Here is a 14,842-nt window from a genome sequence, read left to right as displayed (position 1 = left end):
GGCTGAGGGGGGTAGGAGTGATGCTCACAAACGCTGGGATGGGCAAGCGCCCTTTGCTGAGGCGCAGCATCGTGCGGGGCCGCGAGCCACGACCACGCCGCGGCTGGGAGGAGGAGAGTGTTTTTCTGGAACGGCCTCTACATGAGCTATTGCTTTTTCTGTGATGTTTCTTGATGAGCTCATGATGCGGCCGCCTGGGGTGGCGGGCGGCGCAGCGCCCTGCCCCGGACAGCCCGTCTCCCGCCGGGCTTCGCCCGCTCCCGGGTGCTCAAACAGGCGGTGCGGCTCGGCGGGACGCGCCTGTGGGGATGGGATCCCCGGGGACCCCGCGCTGTTTCGGACGGCAATCGGTGAGGTCGCGCCCAGCGCAGATGGATCCCGAGGCTTTGGGACAGCCTGTTCCCAGCGAGCGGGAGGCTGGGCAGGATGACACCACCCTCGCCCATGTGCCGGGGAGGGGGTAGGACGGTGTGAGAACCAGAGACGGAGGCATTTAACCTTTACAAATGGGACAGGGACTCATTCTGCAAATCTCTGCAGCCTGGCAGCGGGGGCCGGTGGGGCAGGGCACAACAGGGACCAGCCAGCAGCGGTTTGAGCAGGACCATCCTACCGGAGCGAGATGCTGGCGGTGGGCAGGAGAGCTGGGCTGTGGCCACAGCCTGCGCCGGTGGCACGGGAGGCTCCTGCGGCAGCACCGGCTGCCCGTTGGTGCCGGGCTGGGGCAGCGGCGGGGAGCCCGGGCGAGCAGCACAGCACCCAGCTCTCAGCAGGACATGGCTTTTCGTTCTGCTCCACAAGGACCACGCTGGGTGCTTCCCTTCGGGTTTATTAACATTAATAACGTTAGTCCCATGTTAACGAGTGCACATGAACAAAATGCCCATTGCTGTCGCTCGGCCAGGGCTGCAGCAGCAGCGGAGGGGACGGTAAAATCGCCCGGCAGAGGGGGGACCACAGCGGGGCTGGCGGGCAGGAACGCCTCAGCACAGGCTTGTGCTCCCATGGGACGCTCCGAGCACGGCTGCTGACTGCAGGGAACCCTCACCGCTGTCCTGAGGCAAACCTGGCGCTTGTAGGGATAAATGCACTTTATGCAAGGATTGCTACACACTAGTAATTATTAACGAACTTTGTGAGGCTGGTCGTAGGGTTACTGCCGTTCCACAGCGGGCTGAGTGCTAAGTATGGGGAACTAAAGGACTCTGGGACTGAGGGCTGGGCAACGGGTCCCAGCATCCCACCTCCGAGCACAGGACATCCCATCCAGTCGGTGATCGAGACCTCCGCAACTGGTCAGACACAGCCCCAATTGGAAGGGACTGGTTTTACTTGGCATTTGCTTTAGCTGGACTCTCGGTGTGGTGGTTCTCCAGGTAAACAATCTGGGGGGGCTTTTCGGAGGGACTCTGGAGGTCCCGGAGAAAAGCCAGCCTCGCGGATGGGGCTTCTTCGGTGGAGTTCTGCGAGTCTGAGTCTTCAGAGGAGAAACTGCTCTGGCTGGAAACCTGGAAGTACTGGGTGGCTTCTGCCTGCTTATCTGCAGGCGGACCGTGCGTGCCGGGGGCTGAGACAGTCCCGTGGGGCACAGTGGTGGGAGACAACGGGTCAGCACCTGGAAAATGCGCCCGGGGAGGCAGTGTGAAGGGATGCCTCTGGAGGGGCTGGCTGCGCTCCTGGGCAAGGTGTCCTGCAGCTCCCAGGCAGGCTCCGCTCTTGGGTTTTGGGAGGGAGGCATCAGCAGAGACATGGCAGTGAAAGGCACAGTCGCCCTCCGGCCCCTGCTGGCAGCGGGGCTGCGGGGAGCTCGGCTCCGCACCCAGCGCAGGGCCAGGAACGCTGCTGGCCCGGGGCTGTCCTGACCCTTGGGGCTGTCCCGGTCCCAGGGCGCTGGGCTCTGGCTGCTCCGCTGTGCCCCGGCCCCCCGACATGGCTGGCTCGGGGCTGGCAGCTGCTTTGCAGCCTGGGGCTTCCTTGCAAGGGGCTGCGGCCCCCGAGCCGGGGGAGCCGAAGGCGTCTCCCTGCCCGTCGGCTTGTGCTCCCCAGGCCTCCTGCAGCTCTGCCAGCATCTCCTCCAGGATCTGCCGGGTCTCCTGGTACCGGTGCCGTGCCTCGGTCCAGGCTGCCAACCCTCGGCTGCTCTGCATCCTGCACACCTGAGCCTTCATCTCCTGCAGCTTCTCCAGGGCAAACTCCACCGAGAGCTTCTGGAAGGAGCTCTGCAGGCACTGCAGCGCCTGGCCCTCCCCGCGCCTCCCCCGGGCTGAGCACTGCCTGCAGTCCAGCCTCAGCCCCGTGACCTAGAGAAGAAGGCAAGAGCGGCTGCTTTCACGGCTGCCCAGCCGACACCGGGTCCTGCGGGAGGAGAGCCCATGCACCCACCTTGCCGGAGAACTGGCCGAGCTCCCGCAGCAGTTCCTGCTCAGCCTGCCGCCGCTCCACCTGCCTGTAGAAGCTCATCAGCTTCGTCTGGAAAAGGGCTGCAGCCGCCTGGAAGGGGTCTGCCTCGGGGAAAGCCGCGTCTCGGACCTCAGCCGCCTCCTGACACAGGGCCAGGCCATGCTGGTACTGAGCCTGCAGGGACGGCAGGAAGGAACAAGCTCCACACTCCGGGAACGGTGCTGGGACGTGCGTGCAGGGTGAGGCTCTCAGCACGTCAGCGCTCAGCATCGCTATCAAAGCTATATGGGAAATGTTTCTGGGCAAGTGAGAAGAAACAAAGAGAATGGGGATTCTCAAAATCTCTGCTCTGTCCTGGCTCGGCACAAAATGCGTTGTCCTGTCCTGAGTGGAGTCACCTTGCTTCGTCCTCCCTGCGGTGCGCATAACTAAAAGGCCTCCAGATGTAGAGGTACGGGAGGAACAAATCCTCATCACCACATAATTCGTTGTCTGATGGACGTCCAGGCTCTGCAGCCCGGCCCTGCGGGAGGAAGGGGCCGCGAAGGATGGAGCGCAGGAGGGGCTGGGAACAGCAGCCCCAGCCTGAAGTGCACCAGGGAGCAGCGCGACCATCCCTGTCACCAGAGCAGGGCTGCCCAAAGAGCCCGGCAAAGCTGGGCTTGAAAACTGCAGCTTGACCCAGCCAGCCTGGGGACACCCAGTTTTGCCCAGAAGCCTCGTTCCAAACCTGCGGGATTTGGGCTGATTGTATCAAACTTTGAAATGACGTTCAAATGTTTCTAATTTGGCATTTTCAGTTTCTGCCGTGCGCCAGGCAGGGGCCGGAGCCACCTAACAGTGCTGCTGGCAGCAATACCCTAGGGATGCATGTTACAGAAAAGCCCCCTCCAAACATACTGTTGCCTGGACGAGGAACTCGTTAAATTGCTCGGCGGAGCCCTGGAAGCTGTTGGGGCTCCACTCCTCGGCGCCCATCTCCCGCAGCCGTGCCGCTGCCTCCCCGTCCAGCCAGCACCCCAGCTGCAAGAGAGAGCGGGACCGAGGGTCAGGCGGGACCCGCCGCCGGCAGCAGCGCTTCCGCAGCACCTCCCCTTCCTTCCCCGACCGGGGCATCCCATCCCAGGCGTGGCTACGCAGAGTCGCCCCGTAATGAAAATCAAAGCTCAGGCAATCCTGTTATTCTTTGGGCTTCCTTCATCATCAAAAGCCGAGGAAATGTGGGCAGAATGCTCACCCATGGGAACACCGCAGTGGACAACTTCAACTTGCCGCACCCAGAGCAGGACCCCAGGGGCGCCCAACTCACCTTGCCGAACTCCGCCTCGAGCCCCCGGACCTTTCGGAGGAACTCCAGGTGCTCCAGGCAGCTGTTGGACTGGGACACCAGGTCATGAAGCTCTTCCTCCAGCTGGCTGTACAGCCGCTCGGCTGACTCCATGCTGGTCCTGGTGGTTGGGGAGGAGAGGGGCCGTCAGTGCCGGGTGCTGCCGGCTCCCCCTGAAGACGCCGGCCGAGGCAGCTCTCCAGCAGGCAGGAGCCTCTGGATGAGGCAGCTCCCTGGAAGCAGGCACTGGCATGTGGCCATGCGGGCAGCCAGGAGCCGAGGGAGCAGACAGGCAACGACGCAGCACGTGTGGCTGGCAAAAGCCCAGCAGGTGTCTGGGTCAGGAGCCGACCAAGAGACCTCCTCCCCACCCGCCCCATGCGTCCTCAGAGCCCACCTGGGACACGAGGGCGCTCCCCGGGGTGCGCCGGACAGCGGGCTCCAGGCCCTGCGCGCCAGGCACGCTGCAGCAGAGCACCCTGGCCCTGCAGGTGCCCCCCCACCTCCCCGTCCCATGGAGCAAGATGGGTGTCAGGGAACGCGGGATGGGAAAGCGTTGGCTGTCAGTGTGGCCTGGCCCAGCCAAGAGAAGGGAGCAGAAGGGAGCAGTGGGATTAGCGCTGCCTGCATGCATGGACTGCCGGATGAGTGCAGCATCGCCAGACATGTGCAGCATCGCCGGACATGTGCAGCATCGCCAGACATGTGCGGCATCGTTGGATGAGCATGGCATCACCAGACAAGCGCAGCATCGCCAGATGTGCAGTATCGCCAGACAAGTGCAGCATTTCCAGACATGTGCAGCAGCATCGCCGGACGAGTGCGGCATCGCCGGACATATGCAGCATCGCCGGGGCCTGGCCCCATCTAGTGGCTTTGCCTGAGACCAGCCTGGAGGGCTCGCTGCAGGCCTCGCCGAGCAGCCCCAGAGCCTGGTCCCGGGGCAGGGGACCCTCCCAGGGAGCTGGGCACCTTCCCCAGCCGGGATGACGGGAAATCCTGCAAAGGGCTCCACGCTCGGAGGGAGTTTGCAGGGCAGGAGGGAGCGTGGCGCCAGCTCCGGCTCGTGCTCATGGGGACCAGGCTGTCCCTGGGGAGGTGGCTCTGTCGGCCAGCGAAGGAGGCTGGGGGTCCCCAGCGTTGGCACCCCTCTCCTGGCAAAGCCGCCCCCTCCTACCTGACATCGGCCGAGGCGCTGAGGCGGGCGGCCTCCCTGCGCAGCCTGGCCAGCACGGCCCCCCCCTCGCGCTGCACGCACACCAGCTGCGGGTCGCTCAGCACCCTCCGCATCAGCTCCTGGTGCCTCCCGATGCACGCGGCCGCATCCTGCGGAAGGAGGGTCAGACACGCGTCTCACCTGGGGCCTCGCCTGGCGGCTCCCGGGCCAGCGCAGGACGGGCACCCAGGGCTGCACCCCGAGGGACAAGCAAAGGGGATGGGGACAGCCCTGCAGCCAGGAGCGGTTGCACCAAGTTTTGGGGAACCGGGGTGAAATGTCGCTGTGTGCTGGACCGCGGACCCGCCTGTTACCTGTGTCCCTGCCAGTGCGTCGGCGCTCTGCAGCTCCTGGATGCAGCTCTGCAGCACCTCTGATGCCTGCCTGAGGCCGGCCGTGAAGGGATGCAGTTTCTGCGGGTGGGACACACAGTGGGTCAGTGGGGCCGGGCGGCTGGGCAAGCAGCGGGGTGGGGGGGCAACCTGCCCGTGAGGAAGAGGAGGAGGAGGAGCAGTGCCAGGCCAGAGCAGGAATACCGCAGGGCACCGGGTTAAAGCTGAGGAGGAAGGGAGTGTGGAGGTGGACGGGCAGCTACAGGCAGGAGCAGTCAGAAGCAGGCAGGAGGGGGGTTGCCCTCCTGCGCTCAGAGCTCCCCTTTCCCTTCCCCTCTCCTGGGCTTTCCTGTCGCTTTTCCAGGGATGTCTGTGAGACACGGAAGCCGCGGTAGGGACGGAGGGGCACCGCGGGGAGGTGAGGCGATGGCTAATGGCGTGATAACAGACACCTGGAAGAATTGAACCCACTCGCCGTGGCAGTAGGGGAAGGTGCCGTCCAGCTCCTGTGTCAGCTGGGAGCTGTCGACGTAGCGGCCCAGAGCCTTCAGCGATGCCAGGGTCTCCACCTGCGGGGCACAGGGCTCGTGAGCGCTGCGGGACCGTGCCAGGTCCCTCCCCAGAAACAGCCCCGGGTGAAGCAGGGGGCAGAACCCCCTCCTCCCCTAAGCACCCTGCCCTGTGAACCGTGCGGCGCGCGGCCCTGGGAGCCCTGCGTGCCAGCAGGGCTGAGCGCGCCACGTGGCAGCTCCGCTCGGAGCAGCTCCCGGCAGCTCCGCGGTGTTTGAATGCACAGGAGATCGCCGGGACTGCAATAATCTGCCATGACAGCCAAGCTAGGTGATTGAGCTCATTAATATTTCACGTTATAGTAATTAAACTGAGCAGCAGCAAAAGAACAATAAACCCTTTCAAGTTTAGATTTATTATCCCACTGCCTGTGTCTGGCCACTGGAGGTAATTGGGAAAGCGCTTGGCTGCCCTTGGGCACCCTTCGCCCGGCCCACCCTGCCCCCAGCGCGGGGGGACCTCTCCCAGCGGGGTGCTGCTCTGCTCGGGGTCCCCAGGTAGGGGAACTGGGGTCTCCAAGCAAAGGGATGGAGGGTCCCCGAGGCAGGAGGCTCCCTTCACCTTGGCTCTGCTCTTCCCACAGGAGACGATGCGGGGACACGAGGAGGGACAGGGACAGGCTCACCTGCACCCCGGGCAGCCTCTCACGGGGGGCGACCAGCTCCTTCTCGGCCAGCAGCAGCACGGTGTGGATGCAGCCCGGTGAGACACTCTGTGAGAGGCAGGGAAGAGTCACCACGGCAAACCCACGGTGCAGCCCCCGGGTTACCCACGGTGATGCCGGGGCTTCGTTGCCCAAGTCAGCTGAGGCCGGTGAGCTCGTTACAAAGGAAAAGGCTCCCGAGCTCGCTGGCGTGGGAAATGGAAACGGGTCGCTCAGGCCGTGACCCCGTCCCCATCCACCAGCTCCCGGCAGAATGGCCCCGTGGACAGAGCCTCATGAGCAAACCCCTTTGCTCGCACCAGCTATGCTTCTCCGCGCAGGAAGCGTTGGGGTCGGCACAGGATTTATCGGACAGGCTGCAAGCAAGCCCTGAGCAGCAGAGGCACAGGGCACTGTGGCGCAGAGGACCCTGCGGCCCCCGGGACAGCACAGGGCACTCCCGCGGCACTGCCTCGGCACCGGCACGGAAACCCTGCCAGGATGAATCGACCATCGCTGCGGAGGTGAGCTCAGCCAGCGGGATCCTTTAGGGGCTTGGGGCTCGCCGTGGTGCCGGGTGACAGTGGAGCCGAGGCCGAGGCCAGATCCTGCGGGGCTGGGAAGAGACCCTCAGTCCCAAGCTGCCGGTGCCTCGCGGCTGGTGTTCGAGGAGCCGGGGAGATGCAAGCCCCAGGCGTGAGCTCGGTTCGGGGGGCTGGGGGAAGCGGTCTCTGTGCCCTGTTGGGGGATGATCTGCACCGCTGCAGACGTGCTCAGAAATTAGAGCTTTATCAGCAGCTTCGGGGAACAAAGTGGCAGTTGTTTAAGCACGACAAGACCTACAGGGAGTCAGGAGCCAGGACTGGCCGCTGGGGAGGAAGAGGCAAGAGAGACGTGGGGTTTCTAGATCAATGCATTGCGATGCAGCCACAGGCAGCCAAGAGCTGCCTCGGTAAATCCGCACCGCGATGCTTACGGGTAAAATCTGCGAGCAAGATAAAAACCACGGCCTCAGGCATGGCAGCGCCGGGGGCTGCCAGAGAGGCTGCCGCCAGCCAGGGGATCAGACCGCGCAGCGGGCGCAGGGGAGGCTCTGGGGGACCCTTGGAGGGCGGCAGCGCTCGCTGCCGGGCCGGGACCCCCCAGCACGTCCGTGGCTCAGGCACGCGGAGCCCAGCGTACCTGGACAGAGCGGAGGGCCGAGAACAGGACAGGAGCAGGCGGCTGCTTCCTGGCATCCACCACAACGGTGAGCCCGCCGTCCTTCGCTTCTCGCCTAGCAAGGGGAAATAAAGCAGGAGGCAGATCGCACTGGTTAGAAGCGGCATGTGAAGTGGGGGTCCCTCCCCTCTGGCAGGACCCGCTTGAAGCCCCCTCCCACAGCTCTGCACCCCCGGGCAGCAGGGCGAGGGCAGGCAGGGGCCGCCAGCTGTGGGCAATGGCCTCATCCCCATGGGACGCCCCAGCCGAGGGAAGCGCCGGACCCCCAGTAACGCAGGCCTTCAGCAGAGGCACGGCACGGGGTCCTCAGGGCTGGCTGCAGGTGGGACAGTGGACACGGTGGGGGCCGCGCAGGGTGTGCCCAAAGCAGCACGTGTGGGGTGCTGGGCGTCCACCCTGGCTTGGCCCGGGGGCTGCCCGGGACCCCCCAGCTGGGAAGCGGCCCGGGGGGTCCCTGACAGGTCCTCCAGGCCCTTACCTGGGGAGGGAGCAGAGGTAGAGGACGAGCCTCGCCAGCTCGGTGGCCGAGCACCACGTGGCCCCCCAGGCGCTGCCGCTGGTGGTCACCTGGAGGAGGGCCCTGCCCAGCCTGTCCGAGCTCCCTGCGGGGAAAGGGGCGAGTGACCCCTCCAGCAGCCACCCGCCGGCTGCCAACTCCAGCCCCGAGCAACCCCGTGGAGGGGCTGGGGCTCCCGTCGGCCTCGCTGCTGCTCGCCAAGCCGGAACAGCTGCCGAGGGGTGCGGGAGCGGGCTCAGCACGGGGGGCTCAGCGCGGGGGGCTCAGCCCGGGTCAATACTGTGCAGCTGTGGCAGCGCAGCGGCTGCCCCGGTGCCACCCCGGCGCAGTCTCCCCCAGCCCCTCCGGAGGGGCAGCGCCAGCCCGTAAGGGGTCTCAGCACAAACGCTGGCCCTGGAAATGCTAGGGCAGAGCTGCTGGGGACGTTTTTCCTGAAAAAAAGATGGGGTTTTTGTCACTGTTTTTCAGCTCTTGGGAAAAGGAAGAAGCCAAATGTTTAGTGTTTGGCAGCTAAATGCTGAACGGCTTCATTGGTGAGGAATGGTGTGGGAGGGCTCGGTGCAGCTGGGAGCCGGGGCAGCTGCTCAGAGCAGACTGCTTGATTTTATGTTTTTAATATTTTCGCCCAGCTGAAAGGAAATTTTCCACTTGGGGGCTTTCTGGCCTCCAGCAAAGCCCTGAAACCTTCCTCCAGAAAACCCTCTCCAGCAGCCCGGCGTTTTCCCTCTGGAGGCCTCTCCCGACATCCCCCCGAGGGTCTCGTGGTGCCAGCGATACCTGGCAGGCACACGATGCCCGAGCGCAGCAGCCCGGCGTGCAGGTCCTGCCAGGCCGGCGGCTCCCGGCCAGGGGTGCTGGTGCCGGGCACGGAGGGACTGTTCTTGCAACCGGTGGTTTCCAGGGACCGTTCCTCCGCGGGGACAGCGGCTGACGGATCCATACCTGCCCGTGGGGACAGAGGAGAGAGGAGCTGGTGATGCACAACGAGGTGGAGAAATGCAAAAGCACCCGCAGAGCCTGGGCAGGTGCCGCAGCCCTGCTCGGATGGTACCTTTCCCAGCTGGCTTGGCTCTACCCATCCTGGGCGAGTAGATGGCAGACATCTTCTTCCAGGCCCCTTCGTGCTGGCTGGTGGTTCTTTCGTCCCCAGGGGCCGCCCCGAGCCGCGGGCCCTTCAGGAAGGAGAATTTGTGGCTGGAGCCAGGGGGGAGCCGGGGGCTGCCCTGCCGCGCCAGTGCCTCCGCCTGCACCCCTGGACTCGCTCGGCGGAGACGGCGGGTGAGAAGTGTGGGGCTGCCAGCCCCCCTCCTGTGCTGCGTGGGGGTCTCACGGGGAGTGGCGGGGGACAGCTCAGGGCTGGGGCCATCCGGCTCCTCCAGGATGGCTGCCATCAGCCCGGGGCCGAAGCTCACTGGGTTCTGCAGCGCGGCCAGGTAGGAGTCGCGGTGGCGGCACCGCGGGCCGTGTAGCTCTGGCTCCTGGTTCAGCTTCCTCCCCAGGCACGGGGTGCAGGGACCCTGCTCCGAGCTGGGTGCCCCCCCGCAGGGCCAGGCGTCTGCCCCCGCGTCCTCGTTCACCCAGGGCAGCATTGCCTCGGCCCTGGCCCCTGTTGGCCCTGCCGGGCAGGCGGGCGGCAGGGACCTGGCCAGGAGGTCCAGCTGCTCCTGGGAGAGCTCCAGCAGGTCCACGTACTCCCCCTCCAGGTTCTGGCTGATGATCTCGCAGAGGCTGGGCACAGCCAGCGTGGCCGGCTTCTTCTGCAGCCCAGCCTGGTCCACCTTGATCAGTCCTGGGTATCTTCCCTGGCTCGACTTCCGAGAGGTGACCTTGCAGCCGGGGACAGTGCCCGCGACATTGCCGTAGGGCACCGGGGCATCCGCCGTGCCACGGGGCGTGGGTGTGCTGGGTGCTGCCGGCTCGGCTGCTGGTTCAGGAGCGGGGCCGTGCCGGGCCCCCGTGGGCGCGCCATCGGCTCCAGCCTTGGGCTTGTCGATGAACTCCGGCGTGGCGATCTTGCTCCACGGCAGCGGGGCGACGCCGTTCTCGGTGGCCACCAGGCAGGTGTGCAGGGGGGCTCTGGCCCGGTCACCGTTGATCTCCTCCAGCCACTCGTTGGTGAAGAGCAGCGCGTAGGCGGCCTCGGGGACGGGTGTCTCCTCCACCGTGCGCAGGTCATGGGAGAGGTGCTTGACGGTGATGCGTGCCGAGTGCTCCTCGCAGGGCTCCGCTTGCAGGTAGAAGTCCCCGGGGCGCAGCAGGAGGGGGTTGAGTGGCGCGAGGTGGACGACCACTTTCTCGTGAAGACACAAGGGCCAGCCTTCATGGAGAAAGATGCAGTTAAAGTAGGGAGCCTGGGAGGGAAGAACAACACAGCGCATGAGCAAGAGCCCCCGCCAGCTCCGAACCCTCCTGGCCGGCCCCACGCGCTCTCGCTGCCTGGCTCTGTGCTTCCTACAACGGGGACTGAAGAGCCTGGCAACCCAGTGGGATGTCCCTGAGCCGAGCCACAGCAGGGTCCTGCAAGCCCACCCCAAGCCCATGGCTATTCCTGGGGTGCTGAGTGCTCCCCACGTGCCTCTCCAGGGGCGAGACAAAGTGACCCGGGAGCCCTCCTGCCCTTATCGTGGGGACCGTGTGTGCCAGGCTCTGTGCTGGAGCCGTCCCGGGGAGCTGGGCACACCACGGTCCCCTCTGCGGGGAGGGGACGGGGACAGAGAGGGGGACATGCAGAGAGGGAGCCTGCAGCCTGGCGCAGGGCACAGCCGTGCAGGGTCTCATGCTATAAGACCCCCCCATGGCCGGGAGCAGGGCACAGGGCACCGCGGCGCGGGGTCGTGTGGGCTTACGCAGGCTGCCTGCCGCACGTGCTCGAAGAGGCGCTTGGCCGGGATGAGGAACTGGAGCAGGCAGCAGAGCCCATCTCCCCGGTAGCTGGTCTCCAGCAGCCGAAACACCTGGCCCAGGACCGTGGGGGCCGTGGCTTCGAAGGGGGGGTAGAGGGCCTGGAGGGCACTCTGCACCGCCGCGTCCAGTGACCTGGCGTCCTGTGGAAGGAAAGCATCACCGGTGGGGAGAGCGGCCCCGCAACGGGACGCCGTCACTCCCCACGGAGCCCGTGCCCACCATCCCGCACTGCACCGCTGCACCGCGCCTCTGCCGGGTCCCTGGTACAACCACACTGGCAACGCCGCCGAGCTCAGGGGGCTCCAAACCTTCCTGGGCTAGAAACTGGGGAGGAACTGGGTGTAGAGCACACGGAGCACCGCGCGGCCGGGGCGCAGGAGCACGGCCGGGTCTGGTTCCCAGCATTGGGCTGTGGTTTAAGGAGCCTGAGATGAGCCCTGAGCACAGCCTGCCGCCCCGCTTGGGAACACTGGCCGTGCGGGGGCGGAGGAGCTGCAGCAGCCAAGGGGTTAAGCTGAGCCAGACACAGAGCGTGGGGATGTGCCGGGCTCAGTAGGAATGCAGCGGATGGAAGGAAGGACAAACATCTGAAGATGGATAGGGTGTTTCGGTTCAGACTCATCGCTGAATTTGCCAAACTCAAAATTAGTTCTCTAAGTGTTTTCTGGGAAGTGCTCTGCTGGGTTACAGCCCCCTCCCCTGCACCGCTTCCAGACCGGGATGAGGGTGCTGGTTTCGTGCCACACGTAAACTGGCAGTTCTGAGTTTGCCCTCCCAGCTTTGCAGGAGACGTCGGCTGCGCAGAGCCGGCTGGCGCAGAGGGTGCACAGAGGGAAGCCATCAGACGGCGCCCGTTACGTCCCAGCTGCATTACAGGCAGCGCGGGGGTGACTGCAGACATGGCTGCCAAAAGGAGCCCGTCGGCGAGTGGGACAGAGAGAGGCTTCTCCAACTGCTTCGGGGGTATTTCTGCAGGAGAGGCTCAGAACAAATCAGGCTGGGGCCGGTGCCTGGGGGGCGGGTGGGCAAACAGCACCTTTTCTGCTGGAAACGGTGCTGCTGCGGGAGAGACGCAGGTTTCTGCGTGGTGCAGGGTCAGGCTCACCCTGGCCGGCCGGGGATCTGCCGCTCTGCAGCAGGACGGCTCTCCTCCTCCTCCTGCAGTGTGGTGTGTGCTACCTCTGCCAGCCGCCGGGTACGAGGAGCCCCTCGGCGAAGCCGGGCCCATCACCCGGGGCTGGGCTCCAGATTTGTTGGCGGAGGGACCCCAGCGCCGCAGGCAGCCGGCGGGAGCTGCCGCAGGGCTGAGCATCCTCCCGCAGCCGGGGCAGCAGCCAGGTCCTGCACCTCGGGCAGCCGCAGCTCGCCCTCGTCCCCGTGCCCCTGCACGGGCACCCGGGAAGTCAGGGATCAGCTGAAGGTGGGCATTAGTTTCAGGCAGCTGAAACTGGCCTGGGAGCCCATACAGAGACAAAGTGGCCTCCGTTAATTCAGCTTAATTAGCTTTAATGCGCTTTAGCTAAAGCACTTTGCAGTCACGCTTCGGTTAATTCTTCTTGACTTTTTCTCCATGTCTCCACACAGAGATCTCCTGCCCTTGGGCCTGGCAGGAGAAGCCACGGGGCCTGGGCAGAGCAGGAGCGGAGCAAGTCCCTTCTTGGTGCGCCGACCTGCGTTCCCCTGGCAGGCCTTCTGCATGGGCTGCCGGGATGGTCGCGCTGGGCCTTGCTTTGTGCGGTCCCTAGGAGGGACGGGAGACCTTGCTCTGGAAGAGCCCTGCTGCACCGTGAAGCCCAGCTCCCCGCTCTCCCTGCTCCCGCGGGGCCCCGGCGCAGCCGCCCGCTCCCAGGCACCGAGTCCGGCCGGGCGCCCACCACCTCCCTGCCTGGCACCGCCGAGCTCCGCTCCTTCCCTGTCCCAGCATGGAGGCGAGTCTGGAACAGCAACAGGAGATCCGTCCAGCTCCTAATGCTGCCGCGAGAGATGGGCCAGCACTGCCTGCCCTGCCTGCACTTGCCTTCGCCAGAGCCTGCTGCCCAGAGTCACCGTTGCACAGCCCGGGCACATCCCAAAACCAGCTCTTTTGAAACTGAACTAAACTCTTTCTGGCCGAGCTCGTGTGGCACTGATAAAAGAGGAAAAGAAAACAGAAAGAGAAGCCAGATCCCCGGAGACCGGGGCCGCCGGGGCTCTGCTCCGGGCAGGCTGCGGCACGGGGCGACGAGCAGCCCCAAACCCAGAGGAGCAGCCCCAAACCCGGCCATTCCCCGGCTCGGCCGCGCTGCCGGGGAGGGCTCTGCGGGGCGGGGGGCGCAGACCGCGGTCCGACGGGGCCAAGGCGCGCGCCTCCAGCAGCCCCATCCCACACCCACCGTCTCTCACGCCGCCATCCCCCCAAACCCCGGAGCAGCCCCCCCCCAGCCGCGGCACACACAGCCCGGCTCCCCGGCCTTGCCGGTCCCGCGCCTTGGCTGCTGGGGAGAAACGCCCAGAGTTTGAGTAAAGCGGCTGGGATAAACTCGGGGTGCCTGGGGGGGAGAGCCCTGCTGCAGGGGGAAAGGGAAAATCTTCCAAGTCACCACCAAAACCCCACAGCAACGGGACGCGCCAGGGGATGGATGGACTGAATAAACAAAGCCACTCCCCTGTCAACGGAACAAAACCACCCAGGACTTCATCCAGCAGCGGGGACTGCGTGAGCCAACGTTGGGAGAGCACTGCCGACGCTGCTGGCGCTGGGCTGGGGAAGGTTTTGGCCTGGAATGACTAAAAGTATTTTCACCGAGCGTCAGAAAGCACTTCATCACTGGGGGAGGATTTTGGGGTAACCACGGGGCAGCGGCTCCGCGTTGGTGGGAGAAGCTGAGCCCAGGCCGGCTGGGGAGCCGTCAGAAATCCAAGAGCAACCAATTAGCCCCTGTCCCTCTGCCAGCTGCGAGGGAGCGCAGAACCGAAACAAAAGGCATTAGGGAGCATAAGGAGATTTACATTTGCAAAGCTATTTTCATTTTAATAAGCCAAAGTGCTGTTAAATAGAGATTGATATTTCTCCCCAAATACCCATATTTTTTAAAGTGGTTTACACCAACAAGATGAGCTGGGCTTTGGCGTTGTGGTGCTGTGAAGTTGTTTAACTCGTACCCAAAGCCACAGGGTGACTCAGCTCCATCTCCCTTCTCCCTCCTGCTCAGGAAGGAGCGAGGTCGCAGCGCTGGGACCAGCCCTGAATAACAATTCCTCTCCCGCTCCCGCAGCTCCCGTTGTCAGCGGCTTCAGCAGGGCAGGATGCAAACGCCAATGACCAGCCCCAGCCCGGCGGAGCGGGAGGCCAGCGCTCAGCACGGCATCGCCCGGGAGCCCAGGGCGACGGCGCGTGCCGCTGCGGTGACAAACGAGACGGCCAGTGCAGGGACGGATCCGCCGAGCGCCCTGTACCTGCGCGCCAGGCGCGGTTCCCGCAGCAGCACCCACTTGCTGCGCCCCGACCCCTGCCAAACTTTGTGGGGAAGTTTGAGCATCGCGGGCCGCGGCCCCGCACGCGCCTGCCCGAGCGCCGACGGCCACCTCCGCCTTCGCACCCCACCTCTGCACCCCCACCCTGGCCTCCGCACCCCACCTCTGCCTCCGCACCCCACCTCCGTCGTCTTCGCACCCCACCTCCGCACCCCCACCCTGGCCTTCGCACCCCACCTCCAAACCCCACCTCTGCCTT

The 14,842-nt window shown here is 65.3% G+C and overlaps 1 protein-coding gene across 1 annotated transcript; it reads right to left on the bottom strand.

Annotated features, from left to right (window-relative positions):
- Window positions 1–616: 616 nt before the first annotated feature.
- KIAA1755 lies at window positions 617–12,031 on the bottom strand (the record flags this gene model as incomplete). Its single annotated transcript, XM_082325710.1, has 14 exons — window positions 617–2,300; window positions 2,383–2,574; window positions 3,301–3,423; window positions 3,710–3,848; window positions 4,905–5,053; window positions 5,258–5,356; window positions 5,728–5,844; window positions 6,471–6,557; window positions 7,671–7,764; window positions 8,188–8,311; window positions 9,004–9,168; window positions 9,278–10,577; window positions 11,073–11,447; window positions 12,005–12,031. 14 exons carry the CDS (start codon window positions 12,029–12,031, stop codon window positions 1,329–1,331), a joined length of 3,963 nt encoding a protein of 1,320 aa, XP_082181836.1. The 3' UTR covers window positions 617–1,328.
- Between the last annotated feature and the right edge of the window lie 2,811 nt (window positions 12,032–14,842).

This window comes from Platalea leucorodia, assembly GCF_965183815.1.
Source record: "Platalea leucorodia genome assembly, chromosome: 13".
NCBI lineage: Eukaryota > Metazoa > Chordata > Aves > Pelecaniformes > Threskiornithidae > Platalea > Platalea leucorodia.
This window is presented reverse-complemented; position numbering and strand designations above follow the sequence as displayed.